The sequence below is a fragment of the Drosophila subpulchrella genome, unplaced genomic scaffold (genome assembly GCF_014743375.2).
Source record: "Drosophila subpulchrella strain 33 F10 #4 breed RU33 unplaced genomic scaffold, RU_Dsub_v1.1 Primary Assembly Seq37, whole genome shotgun sequence".
NCBI lineage: Eukaryota > Metazoa > Arthropoda > Insecta > Diptera > Drosophilidae > Drosophila > Drosophila subpulchrella.
Window position 1 is genome coordinate 1241913 of NW_023665590.1, and position 23907 is coordinate 1265819.

General features: G+C 37.7%; 1 protein-coding gene across 7 annotated transcripts in view; it reads right to left on the reverse strand.

Moving 5' to 3' along the window:
- Positions 1–23907, reverse strand: part of LOC119561792 (DEAD-box helicase Dbp80) — a 140464-nt gene that overhangs the window by 81668 nt on the left and 34889 nt on the right. For all 7 annotated transcript variants that reach the window (XM_037875272.1, XM_037875271.1, XM_037875276.1 and 4 more), the window contains 2 exons: positions 292–406; positions 52–229 (listed from right to left, as the gene is read on the reverse strand). In XM_037875272.1, the coding sequence (XP_037731200.1) occupies positions 52–229; positions 292–406 (293 nt within the window). The remainder of the gene's footprint in view (positions 1–51; positions 230–291; positions 407–23907) is intronic.

Consider the following 23907-nt stretch of genomic DNA (forward strand, 5'->3'; position numbering starts at 1 on the left):
CTGAAATTTGTGTTATGTTTAATCACTATTTTTTATTAAATATATACATACTTGTGAATTCGAATACATTGATCATGGTGACCTTGGGTGGCTATCATAACATCTGCTTCATCTAATACAAAAACGGTAATTTTTTTCATATCGAAAAGACGAAATTTTAAGCCCCAGTCTAGAAGTTTTCCCGGCGTCCCAATGAGAATGTGTTCTTCAATTTTCTTACTGCGATCAACTAAAAATTTTAACAGAGGAAGACGTTTATAGAAATACATTTAGTTAATGGAAAATACATACCTTCTTCACCTCGGACGGCAAATCTCAGCTTTATGTCCGGACAGAACTGTCCCATACGTGCAGCTACTTCACCAGTTTGTATTGCCAACTCGTATGTAGGGGATAAGCAAAGAACCTAAAAAAAAGTGTAAAACTTAGTTAGAGAAATCTTGACTAAAATTGAGAGTAAGAAGTCGAATTTCCCAATATTTCCAAGATATATTTTGCCGTAATCCCACTTTGTAGTTGTATCCCCTGTTGAGCAAATTAATAACAAATTATATTTATAGAAAAACTATTACCACTTGTTACAAGGTATGTATACCCTCTACGTGTAGAGTAACCCACAAGTGTTGGCACGACCACAAACCGACAAGTCTCAACAAATCGTCCATATAAACGCTGATATCTAAAAAACTATTAAATCTAGAAAGTTTGGACTCCAAAGATTAAAATTTAAAATACATTTTTTTCTATTCCGCTTGTGAATTTGTACCCTCACGCCGAAAATGGTTCAAATCAGGCAGTTAGTCAATAAGTAATGATTTTACGCCCGTTATCTAGCGAGAGCATCGTCAATGACGTCACAAGTGAAAAGTGTGAAATGTTAAAATGTTAAGTATATAAAACGTAAAAAGTAAATGAGTGAAAGTGAGTAACGAGTATATGATAAGTCGAGGCACTCAAATATAAAATTATCTCTTCTTTTATACATAATTTTTATTAAGGAATTGTGTACGACAATACTACTTCGAAGCAGCAACAGCAACTACAAATACGTTTTACTATTACTACGAGAGAAATTTTTTTGACACCTAGAGCAACGCATTTTTGAAATGCTTAACAGAGAATACTATAGGGAGCGGTATACTATATAGTAAAAACTACTACACTTCGACTACGGCTACTGCTCTCAGCAGTGCTATATTAAATATGCGTTACTATAGTAAATTTACTATAGTACAACTGGGAGCGGAGAGCTGGGAGCTGTTCTATACCGAACACTGAACCATAAAACGATATCATTGCAAATTATTTGCGGACTCGTCACTAGTCGTTTAAACGGCTTGTATGAAACTTCGCATATATTCTTCATCTGAAAATATGTTGGCAAACGAATTATCGTAGTCCTTCGGTTGATGGATTTCTATATGAAGGTCAATCAGTGTTTTAAAGCTTAAGTAATATCATGCAATGAAAATCATAATTATGTATCTTACAGACACCGTACATTCGGAAGATTTTTATATAAATTTGCACATAGTTCCTATGACAGTTACTACTGTCTTGGGAATAGCAAGAAGTCACACGGCGAAGTGTGAAGTCAGATGAACGCGGTAGTTGCGGATCGATATGCGTCGAATTTTTTGCGAAATGGTCACGAAAAACGGGTGCAGTGTAAGACGCTACATTATCATGATGCAAAAACCAAGCAAAAATTAAAAAAAATTGGTTTGTAAAATGAAAAATCTTTATTCTTGTAAATCAATTTCATCCCCTTTAAAAGAATGCCCTCCCAATAAAATATAGTTATGCCAACGTTTTTCCCAATCCGCGCAACATGCCAAATAGTCTCTTTCCGGTGCACCGGAACTACACCGCGGTGTAGCCATCAGCGCCTTCTTCGATTTTTTTAAACTTCTCAATCGACGCCAAACGCGTTCCCCGGAAAGTTTTGGGAATAGCCAGACGTCACACAGGCGAACACGATGATTGCGGAACGAGATGGGTCGAATTTTGGGCGAAATGGTCACGAAGAAGGAGTGAATTGTAAGACGGTGCATTATCGTGATGCAAAAACCAAGAGTTGTTGCTTCCCTATAATTCTGCCTTTTTAGACGAATTGCTTCCCGCAAACGACGCATAACGCTCAAAAAGTATTCCTTATTAACAGTTTGGTCGGGTGAAGGGGTTCATAGTATACCACACCACGAAAATAGAATTAAAAAAATCCAATTCCCCTTAATTTTTGCCCACAGTAGTATGTAATTCAATTCAAAATTCTGAAATAGAAAAAAATAATTGTGTACCCCAGAGTAGAAGAGAATATAATTAAAACAACGAAACTAGAATTGTTCATATAACTTTCCCATTCATTGTCCGATAAAAAAAACAATTTTCTTTGAAATTCTGATATCGTAAAAAAAAATATAAAGCCCAGAGTAGAAGTGAATATGATAAAAAACAACGAGACTTGAATTTGATAGCTGTTACTCGTAGAGTAAAAGGGTACGACTACAGTGTACTTGGGTAAAAATAATGAACAGCAGTTAAGGAACTAAGTCACTCAATCTACTAGTGCCGATTGCTATATCAACTATTACGCCCACAAATCGTATAGTTAGTGGCGCCTACATTTTGGAACACTTTTTTTCAGTATAAACTTAATTTTTTTCTGAATATAGTTGTCGAATCCGGCTTGATTTGTCTTTCATACTTAAATAAAACTGAAATAAACAAGAAGACTTTTGGGCAAGTTTCATATTGATAGCTTTAAAATTAAGAGACAGGTGGACAGGCAATGGCACAAACGGACAGACGGATATTGCTAGATGACTTTATGTAGTCGGAAACGTCTTCTTCACTTCCGACTGAAATCAATGCTTTCTACAAAAAACAATTTTAGGACGAACTTTCACTTAAAAACGATACCGGAAATCCCTCTCCCCTCCCTAAAAAAAATTTAAAAGCAACAAACAATTGGGCTGGTCATGGAAACATTAACGTCCCAATGGACCAGGAAATTGAAACTAAAAACTCAGTAAAGGAGGATGAATAAAAAAAAAAAGAGAACGCTATACAAGGCGAGTTCCAAAGTAAACGGGACTTTTTGAATCTAGCGCACGCTAGTGGCGCCATCTATATGTCAACTGGTGCGTTAGAATCTGCTATCGCTTATCGACTTCCAGTAAAAATTTCATGACATTTCATCTATTGGAAGTGAGGTTATTGCGTTTTAAGTGTCAGTATGTTTTTGTCATCGGTGCGAAAATGAGCTTCGAACAAAGAGCCAACATTAAATGTTGTTTTAAAATTGGTAAAACTTTTACCGAAACGTTTCAATTGATGAAACAAGTTTATGGCGATGATTGCCTATCCCGTAGCAGAGTGCACGAGTGGTTTCAACGTTTTCAAAGTGGTCGTGAGGACATAAATGACGATGAGCATGTGGGCCAACCAAAATCCGTGATCACCGAAAATGTGCGTGAATTCATAAAAAATCTGCCGAAATCATCATTGAAATTCATGGAAATAGAATTGAACATCTCCAAAACATCGATTTATCGCATTTTGACCGAACATTTGGGCTTACAAAAGGTGTGTGCACGGTTTGTTCCGCACAAATTGACTGACGTCCAAAAATTGCTCAGAATTCAACATTCGAAGGACATCATTAAAGAGCAAAAAAAGACCCGAACTTCCTTTACAAGATTGTGACTGGTGACGAAACGTGGTGTTTTCAATATGATCCCGAAACGAAACGCCAGAGTGCTGAATGGAAGGCGCCGGACGAGCCGAAACCCAAAAAATCGCGCCTGGAAAAGTCAAAAGTGAAGACAACGCTGATTTGTTTTTATGATTTCAAGGGTATTGTCCACAAAGAATTTTTTCCACCCGACCAAAACGTTAATGCGGTATTCTACCTTGGAGTTTTGAAGCGTTTGGTGCGCCGTATTCGACGTGTTCGGCCCGAATATCGCGAAGATGGAAGTTGGCGTTTGTTGCACGATAATGCGCGGTCTCATCGATCGACGCTTGTGTCCGACTATTTGACCAAAAATCACATTTTAGCCATCAACCATTCCCCGTATTCACCTGACATGACACCGTGCGTCTTCTACCTTTTCGGAAAAATGCATTTGCCGATGAAATTAAAGCGTTATGCAGACTTAGAGGCCATTCAAAAGGCTTGCACCGGCATACTGGCGGCCATACCGGGCAACGAGCTAAAACTCACGTTCGACATGCTTTTGGACCGTGCAAAACGCTGTTTTAAAGCAGAAGGAGACTATTTTGAATAAAATATATTGACTTTGCCGAAAAACTATTTGTTCTGTCTTTTTTTTAAAAGTTCTGTTTGCTTTGGAACTCATTTTGTAGTATAAGCTATCGACTTTTAAACATCCGTTACTGACTGTCATGTTTGAAAGAATGGAAGCCCTTTTCGTTGGGCCAGGTGGATTTAGTGTGGCGATGTCGTTATCTTGTTGTCTATAGTACTCATATCCCCATCTCTTATTTTGCTTCGACTCTTAAGTTTGTGCATAATGCGAAAACCATAAAATGTATTAATTTAACCAATAAAGGACATATTACTCACTTAAGTGGGTGCGAGGGAGACGGAGATATGCAAAGGGATTATTCCCAAGATTTGCTTATAACTTTTTAATGATAAGTCGGATTTAAATACTTTTTGGCTGTATTATTTTATTATTTGTCCCAAATGCTCATCTTTTTTTTTCTTCTGTTCTATTCGCGTAATTGTTAATGGTAGTTGTCTAATTTGGCGTATTACGAAGTTGTTAAACGCATCGGGCTCTTCATCGCAGTTCCCTTTTTCCATGATAGGCAATCGGGATAAGTTGTCGGCATTTCTATTTTCCTTGGATATTTTAGCTATCACATCAAAGTCTTGGCATAAGCATCCTTCAGTGCAAAGGGTACCTCTCTTGGTCGTGTGAGTATCGGCTTGGCATCTGCTTTGAGGTGAACTTTGTCAAGCATAAAAATGCCCGCTGTTTTACTGAAAACATCTGCAAATTGTTAAAGCCGCAACATCTCATCTGTGCTCAAGTCTGTTGCTTGTATTTCTATTCTCATTCTCGTCCACATAATGTATTAAAGTTTCCATCCATTACATACAGATTTAGCTTCTGGGTGGTGTGTTTATATTTCAGGCTGACCACTGCACGACCTATACAGTTGAATACGTGACCAGTGTAGCTCGCAAATCTACCGTTCGTTTTTATTAGGTGTGTTGAGGTAAATTCTTTCGAAATTCGATATGATTTATGATACTACATTGAGCCCCTGTATCTAGTTACATTACTATTTCCTTCCCATTGATCTGCACACTTGAACCATTTTCTTTCCGTGTTTCCCTGACGTGCTCAACTTATTACATTGACGCAATACTTGCGCCTGCTCATTTTCGTCTGCTTATGAGTCAATGATTTGTTGGTAGTAGATATGCACATCTTTCGTATGTACCCCAGCCCCAGTTTGCCACATAACAAACATTTCTCATTTTTATACCCTTGCAGAGGGTATATTGATTTCAGTCAGAAGTTTGCAACGCAGTGAAGGAGACGTTTCCGACCCCATAAAGTATATATATTCTTGATCAGCATTACTAGACGAGTCGATCTAGCCATGTCCGTCTGTCCGTCTGTCCGTCTGTCCGTCCGTTTCTACGCAAACTAGTCTCTAAGTTTTAAAGCTATCGGGCTGAAACTTTCCCAAAAGTCTTATATCTTTTGCAGGTAGTATATAAGTCGGAACCAGCCGGATCGGACAACTATATCTTATAGCTCCCATAGGAATAATCGGACAAAAAAATGAAAAAAAATTATATCTTTGGTGTTTTTTAGCATATAAACTCCTAAGCTTGGAAATAACAATTTTTAAATAATTTTGAATTTTGAATTAAATTTTATCGAAATCGGACGACTATATCATATAGCTGCCATAGGAACGATCGTAAAATTTGTGGAAATATAATATGAAAAAAATTATAGCTTCGGTGTTTTTCAACATATAACCTCCAACGCTTGGAAATAACATTTTTTAATTAGTTCTGAATTTCGAATTAAATTTTATCAAAATCGGACGACTATGTCATATAGCTGCCATAGGAACGATCGCAAAATTGGTAGGAAAATAATATGAAACAAATTATAGCTTCGGTGTTTTTTGGCATATTATCTTATACTATTGGGAATATCATTTTTTGTGTTTTTAAATTAAATAATTATAGCTGCAAGGGTATATAAGCTTCGGCTTGCCGAAGCTAACTTCCTTTCTTGTTAAAATTGCAGTTCTTAGAAGATGTTGGACACCACAGCCGTAGCAAGAATTCATCTGCGTGTGTCCCGATGTATTTCCTGGTTTCTTTCTTACTGGTGAATTTTCCAATTTGTAAGTAGGTTCTGGCTCGATTGTTGCCTCGCTGAATACAGACTGTGATGCATTTACTATCCCCGTGGATCGATGCGTAAGTTCTCTGGAATAAGCAATTTCGTAAGCATCTGCGAAAGATCTCGGTTGTTTAGAAATGATTTGATAGTCAGCAGTGAGAATTTTGATAAGGTGCAGTGCCCATTCGAATCGTGTGAAGTGTTCTCGTCCTCGCCCGCCTTAAAGTTTTCCATTGAAAACGGTGACGTCATTAAAGAGCTGCTAGCCTGGTCAGCATTTGTGACTGCTTGTGTTTTTGCAGGACTTATGAAAGCAATTAAGCTGGTAAAACCCAGGTTTCCCTCAGCTATGTTGACTCACTTCTAACACCAAACAATATGTCCTTTATTGTTTAAATTAATACATTTTATGGTTTTTGCATTATGCACAAACTTAAACTTTATCGTCCTTTACTAAGTTTTCAATTTCAATTTCCTGGTTCATTGGGACGTTAGTGTTTCCATGACCACCCCAATTTTTTAAAGGTTGTTTTTAAATTTTTTGTTTGTGTAAAAGAGGGTGGTATAGGGAGGGTAGATAGATTTCCGGTATCGTTTTTAAGTGAAAGTTCGTTCTAAAATTGTTATACCCGTTACTCGTAGAGTAAAAGGGTATACTAGATTCGTCGGAAAGTATGTAACAGGCAGAAGGAAGCGTTTCCGACCCAATAAAGTATATATATTCTTGATCAGGATCACTAGCCGAGTCGATCTTCCCATGTCCGTCTGTCCGTCTGTCTGTCCGTCCGGATGAACGCTGAGATCTCGGAAACTATAAGAGCTAGGCTATTGAGATTTGGCGTGCAGATTCCTGAGCTTCTTACGCAGCGCAAGTTTGTTTCAGTAGAGTGCCACGCCCACTCTAACGCCCACAAACCGCCCAAAACTGTGGCTCCTACAGTTTTTATGCTAGATTACAAATTTTAACTGAAATGTATTGTTCTCATCTATATCTATCGATTGACCCAAAAACTTTGCCATGCCCACTCTAACGCCCACAACGCTTAAATATGTCTACCGCCGGTAGGTGGCGCATTTCAATCTCGCTTTGCTGCTTACATATCTCCATTTTCCTTAGGTCCCTTTAGCTGAGTAACGGGTATCTGATAGTCGAGGTACTCGACTATAGCGTTCTTCCTTGTTTTTTGTAGAAAACATTGATTTCAGTTTCATAAAGTCATCTAGCCATGTCCGTCTGTGCCACTGTCTGTCCACCTGTCCGCTTCCACGCAAACTAGTCTCTTAATTTTAAAGCTATTGCCCAAAAGTCTACTTTCTATTGAAGTTATTACGAAAGACAAAAAAAAAACCGGATTGGATAACTACATTGAGAAAATTTAAATTTACACTAAAAAAAATGTTCCAAGATGTGTGCGCCACTAACTTTACGATTTGTGGGCGTAATAGTTGATGTGGCAATCGACACTAGTAGATTCTGAATGTAAAATTGTAACTCTTAAGCTTCAAAAATGCGGGCAATAGGCGGTACTTAGTTCCTTAACTGCTGTTCATTATTTTTACAAAAACAAATACACTATAGTCGCACTCTTTATTTCTACGAGTAACAGCTAGTCTCGTGGATTTTGATCATATTCTCTTCTACTCTGGGCTTATGATTTTTTTTACGAACTTACAATTGCAAAGAAAATTGTTTTTTAATCGGACGACTAAAACTTATAGCTACCAAAGCAATGATCGGAAAATGAATGAGAAAGTTATATGAACAAATTCTAGTTTCGTTGTTATAATTATATTCTCTTCTACTCTGGGGTTCACAATTATTTTTTTCTATTTCAGAATTTTGAATTTTATGTAAAAATTAAACAATTGAATCACATACTACTGTGGGCAAGAATTAAGGTGAATTGGATTTTTTAAAATCTATTTTCGTGGTGTGGTATACCACGAGCCCTTTCACCCGGCCAAACTGTTAATAAGGAATACTTTTTGAGCGTTATGCGTCGTTTGCGGGAAGCAATTCGTCTAAAAAGGCAGAATTATAGGCAACAACAACTCTAGGTTTTTGCATCACGATAATGCACCGGCTCACATTTCACTCCTTCTTCGTGACAATTTCGACAATCACCGAATTCGCCTGTGTGACTTCAAGCTGTTCCCAAAATTCAAGAGATCACTCCGGGGAACGCGTTTCGAGTCGATTGAGGAGTTTAAAAAAAAATCGAAGAAGGCGCTGTTGCGGGTATTGGAAAAAACGTTGGCATAGGTATATTTTGTCTGAAGGGCATTCCTTTAAAGGGGACGAAATTGATTTACAAGAATAAATAAAGATTTTTCATTTTACAAACAAATTTATTTTATTTTTGCTTAGTTTTTGCATCATGATAATGTAGCGTCTTACACTGCACCCATTTTTCGTGACAATTTCGCAACAAATTCGACGCATATCGATCCGCAACCACAGTATTCATCTGATTTCACACTTCGCCGTGTGACTTCTTGCTATTCCCTAGACAGTAGTAGCTGTCATAGGAACTATGGGTATTTTTATAAAATAATTATGATTTTAATTGCATGATATTGCTTAAGCTTTAGGGGTATATCAACTTCGGCTTGCCGAAGTTACCTTTCTTATACTTAATTTGGTTCTTAAACTTAATTTAAGGTGCATCATGTCAGCTTTAAAAAAGGGGTAGTGTATTAATAAAAAGAAATCCTTAAGGACAGAAATTAATACAAACAAGATTAGAAGGGAAATAGCCCTAGTGATAGATACCAATTAAGATTTAATTAATTACTTGACATCGTAATCGTTCTAAATGAAAATATATTCAGAATCCCACCGACAGATCTTTGAGGAATCAAGAGACGCCACCCCTAGAGCCGGTAACACAAGACATGCTCAATAGCCAGATGCACCGGTTAAGAACACCCAGGCAGGCGGACTCCCCGTCCCACAGACAGTCCCGAACCAACGAGATGGAGGCGAGCCACCAGCTTCACCCGGAGATAGATCGGAAACCCATCATTTCAGAGACCAAGTCCAAAGTAAGTTAGGCTGGACATATAGAACCTAAAGTTCGATGGAAGCGGTCGCGGCATGACAGTTAAGAGTTTACTGTTCCGCGTCGACCGATTCTTTCGGGAATTCCATATTCTGCTGGCAGGTGCAGTCACTAAATGGTATTGGCAGCTAATGGAGGACAAGGCAGAAGACTACGATTTTGACTACTATTCGTTGACACAGGAGATGGAACGAGCGTTTTCCACTAACGGAAGTGACCTTATGAAAGTCAAGGAATTAATGGAACGCAAGTAAGGACAACTCGAAACCTTCAGCGATTATGTCTCCGATATGCACAACTTGCATTTCAAACTGAAGCATATAATCGCAGAAGATGAATTTGTCAAGCTTTTGAAAGACAACATGAACTCCCAGATGGGCGGCTTGCTGCTAACATCCCCATTAACTTCGTTAGCGTAACTTAAAAGGGAGGGTCTCCGAGTGGACTGCTGGTTAAAAAATACTGCGAGAAACATGCGCTTAAATACTAGTACAAAAGTTCTTACACCTTATAAACTTATAAATCAAACATTTTTAATAAATATGATTTAATCGATCGTCAGTTAGATTAAAAGATGAAACACCAGATTTCCAGATTCCATGCGCCAAGCTTAAAAAAAATTCTAGAGTACAAAAGTACTATACCTTTAACATAAAGCAACAGCAGTGAAGATAACAGCCTGGACAAACATGAGACTCATGATCACAAGACTGGGTCGAAGCCACACGTAGATGGGCGCCTAAGAAGAAGAAAAAAAAACACAAAACAGACAACGATGGTCGTACGCAGATTCCTTTTGCGAAGTCATTCCATGCCTGTTACGTACGCCCTCCACATAGACAAATTCACATAAAGAAACAACGAAGAATCTTGAGTCGTGGGGGGGGGGGGTGCATTTGACTAACCAGACTCAGACTGGTAAAGGCAGAAGAAAATGCAATTCGGCAATTTAAAGGTGTCGCGTGGCCAGAACAACCAGGTAACCATACTCCGGTAGCTGGCAAAGTGCAACAGCCGGCCGTTGACTCCCGAGATAGCAGATAATAAGAAACTGTAATCCTAGGTGGGAACACCTAGTTAATCCGATCCATACCGGAAGCCAATTAAAAGCTCTAGTCTGGTATAAAAGACCTTAGACAATTAGAGAAAAGGAGAGAATACATTTGGGTGACTCGCTGACGGAAGCCGGCATCTCCGAGGGAAGGCGACTTACCCAGGGGCAGTCGTCCACGAAGTCTTCTGCCACCAGGACCAGCCACCCTATCCAACAGTCCTTGAGAATGACACAAATAGCAGCTGGAGAGAATCTTATGTGTCGGACCAGCGCCGCCATTGTCATCAAATAACGTGGAGAGGATCAACAATAAGGACGACATCTGACATACTGTGATGTTTGTGGCCGCAGTACCAATGCTCCTAAAAATTTTTCAGCTGCAGGAGCCATCCGTTTAAAAGCGTAGTGACCAAAAGCATACGTCGGAGAAAATACTGATGCAATATAAATGTGTTAATCGAGCCAACCAAATCTAAAGTAAGCTTATGCATAACCAAAGACCAATATCCTCAAATAATACAATTGGAGAACAAGTGAAAGTCAAAAAACATTGGAAGCATTCAAAAATGCGTTAAAATAAATTTAAACCAACCGAATCAATAGACAAAGTGCGAATCATGATGACCAATAGGAGAGGACGAGGACGACGTTTGTAGTCGTGAATAGTCAGCATTTTGGTGATGTGTGACCCTTAACAGGTGGTAAATTCGATACTTTTCGCTAACAAAAATAATGCTCAACTAATTAATTTAATATGCATTAGCCAATATTATTTTAATAAGCCACGGCGCACGCCGATATATATTATTCAATAAATTTATAATGTAAAAACGAAATCAAAACCATGAAGTGATAGAACTTTAACAAGGGGGGAGTGCTGACGCGAGAAATGAAGTACGTCAAGAACAATGACATAACTTTCGACGGACCATCTTGACAATAGGTATACAAGGTGAGTTCCAAAGTAAACAGGACTTTTTGAATCTAGCGCCCGCTAGTGGCGCCATCTATATGTCAACTGGTGCGTTAGAATCTGCTATCGCTTATCGACTTCCAGTAAAAATTTCATGACATTTCATCTATTGGAAGTGAGGTTATTGCGTTTTAAGTGTCAGTATGTTTTTGTCATCGGTGCGAAAATGAGCTTCGAACAAAGCGCCAACATTAAATTTTGTTTTAAAATTGGTAAAACTTTTACCGAAACGTTTCAATTGATGAAACAAGTTTATGGCGATGATTGCATATCCCGAAGCAGAGTGCACGAGTGGTTTCAACGTTTTCAAAGTGGTCGTGAGGACATAAATGACGATGAACATGTGGGCCAACCAAAATCCGTGATCACCGAAAATGTGCGTGAATTCATAAAAAATCAGCCGAAGTCATCATTGAAATTCATGGAAATAGAATTGAACATCTCCAAAACATCGATTTATCGCATTTCACGGTTTGTTCCGCACAAATTGACTGACGTCCAAAAACTGCTCAGAATTCAACATTCGAAGGACATCATTAAAGAGTCAAAAAAAGACCCGAACTTCCTTTACAAGATTGTGACTGGTGACGAAACGTGGTGTTTTCAATATGATCCCGAAACGAAACGCCAGAATGCTGAATGGAAGGCGCCGGACGAGCCGAATCCCAAAAAATCGCGCCTGGAGAAGTCAAAAGTGAAGACAATGCTGATTTGTTTTTATGATTTCAAAGGTATTGTCCACAAAGAATTTTTTCCACCCGGCCAAAACGTTAATGCGGTAATCTACCTTGGAGTTTTGAAGCGTTTGGTGCGCCGTATTCGACGTGTTCGGCCCGAATATCGCGAAGATGGAAGTTGGCGTTTGTTGCACGATAATGCGCCGTCTCATAGATCGACGCTTGTGTCCGACTATTTAACCAAAAATCACATTTTAACCATCAACCACTCCCGGTATTCACCTGATATGGCACCGTGCGACTTCTACCTTTTCGGAAAAATGTATTTGCCGATGAAAGGAAAGCGTTATGCAGACGTAGAGGCCATTCAAAAGGCTTGCACCGGCATAATGGCGACCATACCGGGCAACGAGCTAAAACACTCGTTCGACATGCTTTTGGACCGTGCAAAACGCTGTATTAAAGAAGAAGGATACTATTTTGAATAAAATAAATTGATTTTGCCGAAAAAACTATTTGTTCTGTCTTTTTTTTAAAAGTCCTGTTTACTTTGGAACTCACCTTGTAGTGAAGGGGAGGGGAAATTGCCAAACCACAGCCCGATCGTATTGCGATCAAGCAACAGCTAAGCTTGTGGGGCAGTGTGGACTGACGAACATTACGGACTAATATTATTTTCCAGGTACTTTAAATATTTATTCTCGAAAAAGGCCTACCAAGATCACACGACCCAAATACGACGTAGATTATGCTGGCAAATGGTGCCTAAAAATCGGACGCCTCTCCCTCGGCCCAAGTCCCTGTCCCTGCCCCGAACGACCATTTTTTTTAAACCTGCATCGTCACTTATACCGGAGCTTGGGGCAAAGCAGAATGTATGCGAAGTTTCGTAGAAGCTTTTGACAGCAACAACTAATGATCTCGGTTTGTGTTTCAATGTTATGTATATAACAGTAATAGTACAGTATAGTAAGAGTCTAGCATATTTAATATAGCACTGCTGAGGGCAGTAGCCGTAGTCAATACGGAGTAATTTATACCATATGGAATGCTTTGCTCCAAAAAAAAGTTTTATTTAATGCTACGGTTCCCCATAGTATTCTGTTTGTAGGATTTTAAAAATGCGTTGCTCTCCTAGGCATAGCAATAGTAAAACATTTTTGTAGTTACCACTTTTTTTTCGCGCGGGTGAGGTTTGCATCCCTGTTTAGGCGCCATAAAGCAAATAGCAAAAAGTTCTTCTGTACAGATTCGATACGATCAACATGAATTCCGTATTAGGGACTTCAGACAGGTGAACCGGGAGGACAAGCGAAATAAATAAAGTCTTAGTAATATAAGGGTCAAAAAATTCCATTGGCCACCTTTTAATAAAGACAAGAGCACTCCTAGCTTTAATCTCCATGGACGAAATTTAATCAACCAACTTTAGTCTTGAATCCAACAAAACACTAAGATCGTTTACTAGAGTTATTGAGGATTGACACGACAGAAACCTTACACCTAGAGCCATTTAAATCCAGTAAATCTTCAAATCATCATGTTTGAAAGTTGTTCAAATCGGATTGTAAGTCGGACTGGCAAGAAGTACCATTTGCGTACATTAGCACACGAGAATAAGTTATAATTTAAAAGTAGCGGATACAGGTGGCTCCCTTCTAGGACACCGGAGGTAACGTGGAGTAAACAAGAGAGAGAACTCTTAAAAAGTACTTTTTGTGTTCTGCAATTCAGATAACTTAAGATCCATCTTTAAAGATCAACAGGGAACCCTAATAAATCGATTAGTCTAAACAGAAAAATGTGGTTTACATTTTGCAAAGCAAAAATTGAAAATGTGAAAGCCTCCACAAGCTACGCAGACTGACCGAAGGCCGCAGATGTTTTTAGTGTGTCCAGTTTGTTCATTGCAGGGAACCGTTCCGCTTATGCGGTTCCTCATCAGTAACCCAAAATGCAACAGGAATTGCATTTTATAGATCTCTGCCCTCTGGCTTCAATTCGACCAGAATGGTTGCTGCTTTTTATTTATGTTAATTATGTTAAAATATTTTTGGCGAAAAAGCCTTTTTCTTTCAAAGTCTCTACTAACACATTAGTGGATACGTCGGGCTCCATCCGACAATAGGGCGAATCTGTTGTTATTAAATGCCCCTGATTGTTCACCGGCTTTATTTGGACAGTTTATATTCACTTTATTTCCGACCATTTTTTTTTTGTGCTCTAAGCTTTCGCATGATTTGGTTGGAACAATCCATGCGTCTGTATATCCGGATCCGTATGTTGTTTTTTGTTATAGCCGATAGTGGCCCTCGTACTTACAATTGCTTTTGTGTCTTTAACCGGCTCTGCAGAAGCTGACAAAGCTTCTTAAATCGAGCTGTTGGTGACGGCGACCGTTGATGTTGTTGTTGCACTCATCGAGCTTAGTATTATTCGTGGCACTTCATTTATAACACTATTTTGTTATATTTTTGTATTTTAATTACGATGTTTTATTTGTCGAATTTTCTTTTTACGAGACTGAACGATTTATTTATTTATTTATATAATGCTAACAAGTAATTATAAACTAAATGCTAACAATGAGCATGAGCTTATAGCAGCTATAGGCCTTCAGCTCTTCTTGTTTAGTATCATTTCATTTTGTTTTCTTTGGTCTATTTGAATCTAGCTTTTTTACTACATGGTTAGATATTGAGTGTTTTTTTTATGGTTTTTTTTTTTAATATACATTTATTATTATTTTATTTTGTTCTTTCAATCAATTTTTTTATTTTATTTTTATTTAATTTAAATTATATTTTATTAATAATTTTTGATTTGATCAGGAAGTTTGAGATGATGTTGAAGTTGTCGATTGTGGGGTTAGCTATAGATAGGATGGGATCAAAGTTGTGGAAGGATTGAGAGCGTTGTGAGGAGAGGGTGGGGCAAGAACATATTATATGTTGGATATTAATGCGTGCGTTGTTACGCAATTGGCACAAATTGTTTTTAACCGTGTCCAGGTAGTGGGCATTGGTTAAGATTGTGTGTCATAGTCTGAGTCTGTTTATTATTATTTGTAGCCTCCTGCTCAAGGAAGAGTTTTTATGGGGGAGTGTGACGTGGATAATTTAGCAATTTGTTGATACCAGTAAGATGTTGAACTAAGGATGTTAGTTTGTTTATCTTGTAGTTCCTTTTTTAAGAAGTGGGTAATGTCGTTGGAGTTGTTGTTGGCAGTGAGGGCTAGTGGAAATTTAGAGGCCAGTTTGGATGCCTCGTCTGCGTTTTCGTTACCTACGAGTCCTATGTGGCTGTACCCAGGCAAGAGAGATTTTTGGGAAGTGTTTGGTGACTAGGTTTCTGACTGAGGTGGCATAGTGCGAATAATTGTTATGGTTGGTGATCGAGGAGATGGAGGAGAGGGAGTCTGCGCATATAACTTGTTTGCCTGGCATCTTAACGCATATTTTTATGGCTTCCTGAATTGCTATTATCTTACTCGAGAGAACTGAGGAAAAGAAAGGCAGGAGACCCAGTTTGATCGTTGCTGTTTCGGTTGTGGTGCTGTAGGTTGTCATGCCTCCAGATTTGGAGCCGTCGCAGACTTGGCCAATTCGATTTTTGGCCAAAAATACGTTTTTTTTTTTAAGAAAATTACCAGACCGAGTATGGAGTCCGTTTGATAATACATTAAACTAATTTATGCCAAAATTTCAAAGAATTCGGGCAAGTAGTTTTCTTTTACAGTATCTTTAAAGTAAAAAATTCATCAAATATTGATGGAAATGAAAAAAAATCTGGAAGTCAAAGATGCTGATGTAGCTGATCGACTTATTAACAAAACTTTTAGAAGTCATTATTTTCAACAAGTAACAAATATTAAATAGCTTGTTGATCTTACTTGTTTCCTAAAAGAAACTTTTTCGTTGATTTTTACTACTTTTTTAGCAAATGAGTACTTTGCTTTTCTAGTGCTTTTGAGTGCCATCCCCAAATGGAGTCATTACATAAAAAATAAATTCCTTGATTAATTTACTAATATCGCTCATCGCCGACTCGATGCGGTTTTGCCTTAGTTTTCAGTAATTTTAGTTTTAATTGAAGGCTTAATTTGAAGTCGAACCATTTTCATGAGCTTTACTAAGAATGCCCAAAAGTATGCCGTATTTTGTCTTCTTCAGGTTTTAATATACGTTTTGCGCGCCAATATTTGATTTTAGTTTGCCTAAAATCTAAAAACTACTCTTTCCATTCATTCCCTCTTATTTTATTTCTGGAACCAAACAATCGAATGGAATATCGATATTTCGAAAACAGAAATATCCACTTTTTTGGCTCGTCTCAAAAAAATGTTCACAATTTCTGTCATTCATAAGGGAGGACTTAAGTATGCATAAAGGTATGCTGCAATTCTTGCACTTCCTTCGGATGAGAACTAAAATATATTATAAAAATATAAATGTAGCTTACATAAATACGTAGTCGAAGCCCTCTTAGCTAGCACTACCCCCTATGTTAGTATTGCTTTTGTAAGCTTTACTATGAACTTAAATAAATAAATAAATGAAGCATACTTTTGTGATGACTTCAGAATATGTCAAATTAACAATAAACAAATTAAAAAACAATATTTTACAAATAATTTTTTTCTAATAATTTGACTATAAAAATCTAAAGAGATAACAAGAAGAAAAAAATAGAAAATTTTGTCAGGTCGATTATTAAATAAACGTTGAACTGGGAGTCTCCGAAAGTAGCAATTTTTAACGGTTCATAAATCTTAAACGACATAATATTTTATAGTGGATTTAATTTTTTTTAATTTGTTTTCTCTCACACTTAATCGTGTATGAAAATGGATTCAGTGGGTCTTCTAGTTATTTTTTTTAAATAAAAAACCGAAAAGTACGTAAAATTTTCCGATTTCGGCTTGGATTATCTATACCATATAAAATTCCAATACATTTTACTTTTAGTTCGTTGAAAAGTTCAATCTTTTAGGAGGAAAACGCAAAAAACTGCATCCTTCTAACTATCCCAGGAAAGAAATTACAGATTTTTGGCCAAAAAATTAACTTTCTGCCCCAGTGTGCGTCGGTATAGACGAAGTTATGGTTGGGATACGAGGATTTGAGGGTGCGAAAGAGTTAACGGAAAATGGTTGGTGGTGTTGTATTTTTATTGTATTTAGATAGGGTGGTGTTGGTTGCTTTTATAATGCTATCCATGTTAAATGTTTTGCATTTATTGTTTTTGGTTGGGAGGTAAGGAATTGATTTGATTTTGGAAGAATGTAATACGCGGTCTATTGTGCTGGAGTATCTATGGTATCTTTTAGTCGATTTAGTAAGCTTTTTTAAGGGTGTGTCGTTGGAATTTAAAAGGTTTTTGGCTAGTTTTCCAGTTAAGAAGTCTCGCTTATGTTCTATGGGACATATGTTGGCTTCTAATAGGAGGTTGTTTATTGACGTGGAACGGAATGCTCCAAGACCTATTCTTATTGCAGAATTAAGGGAAGTTTTAATTTTGTTTAATTGTGATTTGGGTGCGTGTTCATAAATTGGAAGGCAGTAGTCTATCTTGGGAATAATGAGTGATTTTTTGACTTGGATGAGAGAAGCGGTGTTGGTGTTGTATTTGTGGGACGAAAGGTGCTGAACTGTGCCTAATGGCTTGGACAGATCGGTTTTAACTTGTATATATGTGAGTTCCATTTGTATCTGTTGTTGATTGTGAGTCCTAGTATTTTGAGGGTATCGGTGGTTGGTATAGTGGTGTCTCTTGTTTGTATCTTAGCGTTGCAGTTGTGTTTCCGGCAGATATGAAGTATCTGGCATTTGTCTTTGGAAAGGACTGAGCCTGAGTGAGTGCACCAATCGTCGATTTGGTTACAGGTGTCTGTTAAGTTCGTTATGGGGTTTTTTCGTTTGTTGTGTTCTATAAGGAGATGAAAGTCGTCTGCGTAAGCGCAGAACTTAGTCTCTCTGGGGATAGAGATGATGTTGGTAAGGGAGTTGTAGGCTATGAGGAATAAAATGACAGAGATCGGAGAGCCTTGCGGGATCCCATTGTTAAGAGGGAAGGTATTGGAGTGATAGGTGTCGGTTTTGACTATTGTTTTCCTATTTGTCATGAAGTTTTTGACATAGTTGATTATACGAGCCCCGATTTTCCAAACGTGTAGTTACTGTATGACTGTGTGCAAGTTATCCAGCTCATGATCCCAGCCTCTTTACCCAATTTATAAACAAACTCTTCATATACAATTCTTAGCTGAGAACGCTTTCCAGCTCGAGCGCCCAGCCGCCTTACCCAAGTCGTAAACAATTTCTTATAAACAATTCTTAGCTGGGATCCCCTTACTCAGCGTTCCCACAGAATCCCAATTAGCTCCCCCACTTCAATCGAAGTTTATTATTAAGATTCAATTGCGCCGCAGTCCTCCTAACATAAACTAAGCTGGGTCCAGCTAATGTAAACACAAGCATCCGGTCAACACCCGGTGAGCCCCAAAACTGCAGCGTAATCCTTTTGGCAATTGAGCAGAGAATTAGATCATGCGATTTCCTGACTCTCTTGAGTCCAACCCTTGTCCAACTCTTAATGAGTTCCCCAATTCTCTTAAACCGAGGTTTGATTATCAGATAAGCGGCCCTTGGCCAGCAGTCCGTTTTTGCATCCGAGAAGATCGGTTGAATAAGAAGTCAATTGTGAACCGCCAAGAATAAAAGTCGATACTAAGGAAATGTTGTGAAGTTTAAACTTAGTGAATAAAAAATAAAAATAAATTTTTTTTAAATAATTCACGAGTGAAGTTATTAATTTGCATGCCAATTTTGTCGAAAGCCTTAATGAAATTGAGTGAAATAATTGTTAGGTGTTTCTTGAGGGCAATGGATCTGGAGGCTAGGTGGTCTACATAAAGAAGACTGTCTGGTACAGATTTGCCTCTTTTAAAGCCGAATTGGCTGTTGTGAATGAGTTCGTTGTTTAGAACGAACCACCACAACCTTTTTGCAATTATTTTGTCGAGGATTTTGGCTAGGTATGAGTTCAGAGATATGGGTCTGTACGATTTTATGTCGGTTTGAGGTTTTTGTGGTTTCAAGATGGGTAAGACCAGGCTGAGTTTAAATGATTGGGGGATATGTGAAGAAAGTATTTCATTGTATAGGTTAATAATTCTGTATTTAAAAGTTGTGGGCAAGTTTTTAATCATGCAATAAGATATGCGGTCGTGACCTGGAGTTTTACCTTTCAGAGTGCTAATTGCTGAGGAGAATTCTATGAACATTATGTCCTTTTCGATTTCTATTGCCGTTTTGGTAGGGATGTAGTTTGGGGTAGGATTGAGGAGTTATTTTTTGAGGCGGAAGGCTGCGGATAAGTTGTGGTCGCCGGCTTCTTCTGACCAGGTTTGACCAAAAGAGTTAGCGATTTCTTGTGGGTCGATTGTAGGAGTAGGGTTGTTAGGCAGTGGATGTTTTTTTGGGGGTATAACCCACATAGTCTTTTGATGTTTGCCCATGTTTTATTTGGGTTTGAGTATGGATTGATGTCAGAGGTAAATTGTTGTATACTGTTTTTTTTGGCTTCTCTGATGGATCTTTTGAATTTTGCATTGGATTTTTTGTACTCAATGATGTTATGTGTGTTAAATTCTCTATTGAGTTTCCTCCATTTTTTTGTTTTGTCTTTTTTGAGGAGAGACAGCTCGCTGTTCCACCAGGGAACGGTGCGGGGTTGGGTAAAGGTGGAGTTTTGGGGTATGGATAGGTGAGCGCTCCGAATAAAAACTTTTTTGATAATAGCGGCTTCTTTGTTGACATGTAGGCTATGGATGCTTTCCGAGCTAAAGCTCGTGACTTTTTCCTTGAATAGGTCCCAATCTGCATCTTTTAGTTTAAATGAGGGTTTTGCGGTAAAGGTTGGGACAGTTTGGTTGCGGAATATTGAGATTAATATAGGAAAGTGGTCGCTGCCATGAAGGTCGTCTAACACTTCCCAGGAGATTTCTGAGCCATACTGGCGGAAGCGAAGGATATGTGTGTATGTGTTGTGCGTTGAGAAGTGAGTTGGAGATTTGCCGTTTAGTAAAATGTAATTAGAAGGGTCAATGTAGATGGCTAAAGTCCCCATCCTTTTGATGGATTTTGGTGAGCCCCAGTAAGGGTGCCAGCTATTGAAGTCACCCAACACTAGGGTTTGGGCGTTCGGAGAATCGAGAACATTTGCCAAGTGGTATGATTCATAAGTGAGTACATCTTTGGTATCCTTGTAAAGAAAGAAATCATGATCTGTGCAATTAAAAATTTCAAATTTTGTTGTTGCTACCATCAAAATTAAGTACATTATTGAAAAAAAATTAAGAGAGAGTATGAGAGAGTGCGTAAACGTAAAGCAATTAATGCGCATGTAAAAACAACAACACAAAACTACACTGTAGCTTCGACGGACAACGCAGAAAGAAAAGCAATAGAAATCAGAAACACAAAAATAGAAAATAAAATTCAAGTAGCAAATAAATTTACTGAGATTTTTAACAGGTAGAATAAATTCACTCGCGAATCGAACAAAATAATTAAAAGTTTTAATTTAAACCGGCTTAGACAAACACAAAAAGAAATACAAATTCGGAGCGCAGAAAAGAAAAAGTAAGTCGAATATTATGGTTGTTTGTTATTAAAGAAGATTTTGAATGCCATTATTGGTTTAAAGGCTTCCGATAGGTATGAAAGTATGGCCATATATATGCCTGTATTTGTTATTGCCCTAGTGTATTGGTATTATTTTGATAATTTTCCACAGTTCGGAAAAGGTAGAAAATTGATGACAGCGTTAAAAATATGTGTGATAACAGGGGTGGGTATTTGTCGAAGTATAATTTATATACATTTTGGATTAATATCGTCTAAGGCTAATGCGTTTGGTTTTACTTTTGGGATTTCTTAAAGGACATCACATTGTCTTACACCCCGGTGTGCCAACTTCTGTTTTTCACTGTACGTTGCAGCAGAGATCGCAGATCCTATGCCCGCTGAATGGGAGGCTGCCAACTGCAGATTTACACATAATCACAGTTAGGCAACCGAGTTGTGTACTGCAACTTTAACTATCCCTATAATTTTTAATCACGCACACAACACGTCTCTAAACTCGACACCTTTCTTTGATTAATTTTGTGCGTTTATGTAACATATCCGTTTGGTGGTTACTAAAGATTTGTATCATTGTCTTGCTGGTGGCCTCTGCTGTTTCTATGAATAATTCATCTCCCACAAATTGAACAAGTGATCCCTTATTAAAATAACAGTAAAGAAGAAGGAAGTTAACTTCGGCAAGCCGAATTTTGTATTATGTAATGTATGTAATTATATTCCCAATAGTATAAGATGCATATGATATAGTCGTCCGATTTTGATAAAATTTAATTCGAAATTCAGAACTAATTAAAAATGTTATTTCCAAGCGTAGGAGTTTATATGTTAGAAAACACCAAAGAAATAATTTAAAAAAAATTGTTTTTCGATTATTCCTATGGGAGCTATAAGATATAGTTTTCCGATCCGGCTGGTTCCGACATATATACTGCAAAAGAAATAAGACTTTTGGAAAAGTTTCAGCCCAATAGCCTTAAAACTGAGAGACTAGTTTGCGTAGAAACGGACGGACAGACGAACATGTCTAGATCGACTCGTCTAGTGATGCCGATCAAGAATACATATACTTTATGGGGTCGGAAACGTCTCCTTCTCTGCGTTGCAAACTTCTGACTGAAATCATAATACCCTCTGCAAGGGTATAAAAAAAATGGCGAAAAACGAATATTTAGAAAAACAATGCTACGTAGGAAAGATAAGATAAAGATATTAGCCGCAAAAGGAGTTTTGAGAACCTGCGACTTGATTAGTTGGAGTTTGCGCTCTACTGTGGAGCAATATATATCCGTCTTTGTAAGGTCTAAACCAGTTAGAAGTTTTATGTGGACCAGACCTCGGCGAAAATATAATGCTGTTATGCAACGAAGTTTTTTAAGCGCCTCGCTTCTTTAAATATTAATGTACGTTGACGTAGGACGGGGTCGTAGCAAATTGCAAGGGATTGTGACGTTACTAACGGCGATGAAATCCAAACTGACGCAGTTGACCCTTGTCCCGGACGTTTACAAGCTTTGGGCCGATTGTAGAATCTACCAAAAATTGTTTTTGTTTCTTGAGCTAGGATGACGCATTGAACTGTGCATACTCGCCGCGAATTCGAATGACAGTACCTAGTAAAGTATTAACTGTCCCCATAAAGCGAACTTTTTCTTAGAATTTTGTTATATTTAGAAGGCAATTTAATTATTAACGTTAACACTCACTTGTAACATGATTTGAAAATAAATAGTTAAGGCGGCTAATTCTCTGGCGAAACGAGGACAACAATTGTCTCATTATTTTTGTGCGAAGTGCACCTTACATTTGGGATGCATCATCCCAAGACTATAAAAAGAAGTAAAAGAAACAAACTGATACGGAGTCATACTTAGGGTGCGGATGTGTAAATTTGCATCTCCCTTATAGTATTCCAGTATAGTAATTTAACTATAGTAAAACTGGGAGGTACGAGCTGCGAGCTGTGATTTGTGAGCTGAGAGCTATATTCTACAAAAAACAAACATAAACCGCGATCACTTACAATTATTGCGGGTCCGTCACATTATTTAACAATCTCAGTCCGCGGGTAATATAAAATTTACAAATGCAGATTCTTTAAAGGAGAATTAACGCCTTTAGATTGTGTGGATCACTGAGTAAAATAGTGGTTTTGTTTCTAAATTTAATTCTTGAGTAACCGCGAATTTTTAGGAACAAGCGTCATACTCAGCTTAACTAAAGACATTTCAAACTTTTAAGTATTTTGGTTAAATGTTGGTATTTTTTACTAAAAAAAAAAATAATCACAATGATAACGGTCCCTGCTTCAAATCGATTGCTTAGAATTTTATTTCCAGAAAATATCCCAATTAAAAATGCTATAACATATTTACTATATCACTGCTGAAAGCAGTAGCCGTAGTCATTGTGAAGTAATTTGTACTAAATAGAACGCTCTGCTCCAAAAAAAATATAGTTATCACAGTTTTCTTCGTCCCTTTTTAACAACCAGTTTGAATAAAACTTCTTTTTTCGCGCGCTTTTAATGAACTAATTAAAACAAGATTAAGTTCTAATGTGTATAGTGCAGCCTTTTCCACGCCCTTTTGTACTTCCCATATAGTGTCTAGTGCCGCTAGCAGCAATAATTGTGCGACGAATTCATGTTATTCCTTCTCGCTCGCACTTATTTGAAGTCCCTTTAGCCCGTACAACTGGAAATTAGAGAAGGAAAATATCTTGAATGTTATTTATGTTATGTTGACGGAGAAGTCGACACCGAACTGAAAAATACTAAGTCAACAAAGTCATGCCCGATCTGCAAAAAGACGCAAAATAACTTTAAAGTGTAACGATTCTACAGGTGAGTATAAGGCAAGTAAGGATAAGGTGTATGGAGTTATTGCTGAAACTAGCGTATAGTCTTCCAAACAAAAATGAACACTGAAGAAAACATATCAAAGAATGATTTTAAAAAAGCATCAACAAGAAAAGAACACAGTATGATTTTTAAAGTATGTTGGATTAAAAGTAAGTTTCCGCAGTTGATGGAAATACGAGGATTGCTATATATACTTCTGGCCTAATAATGAAAATGCGACTAT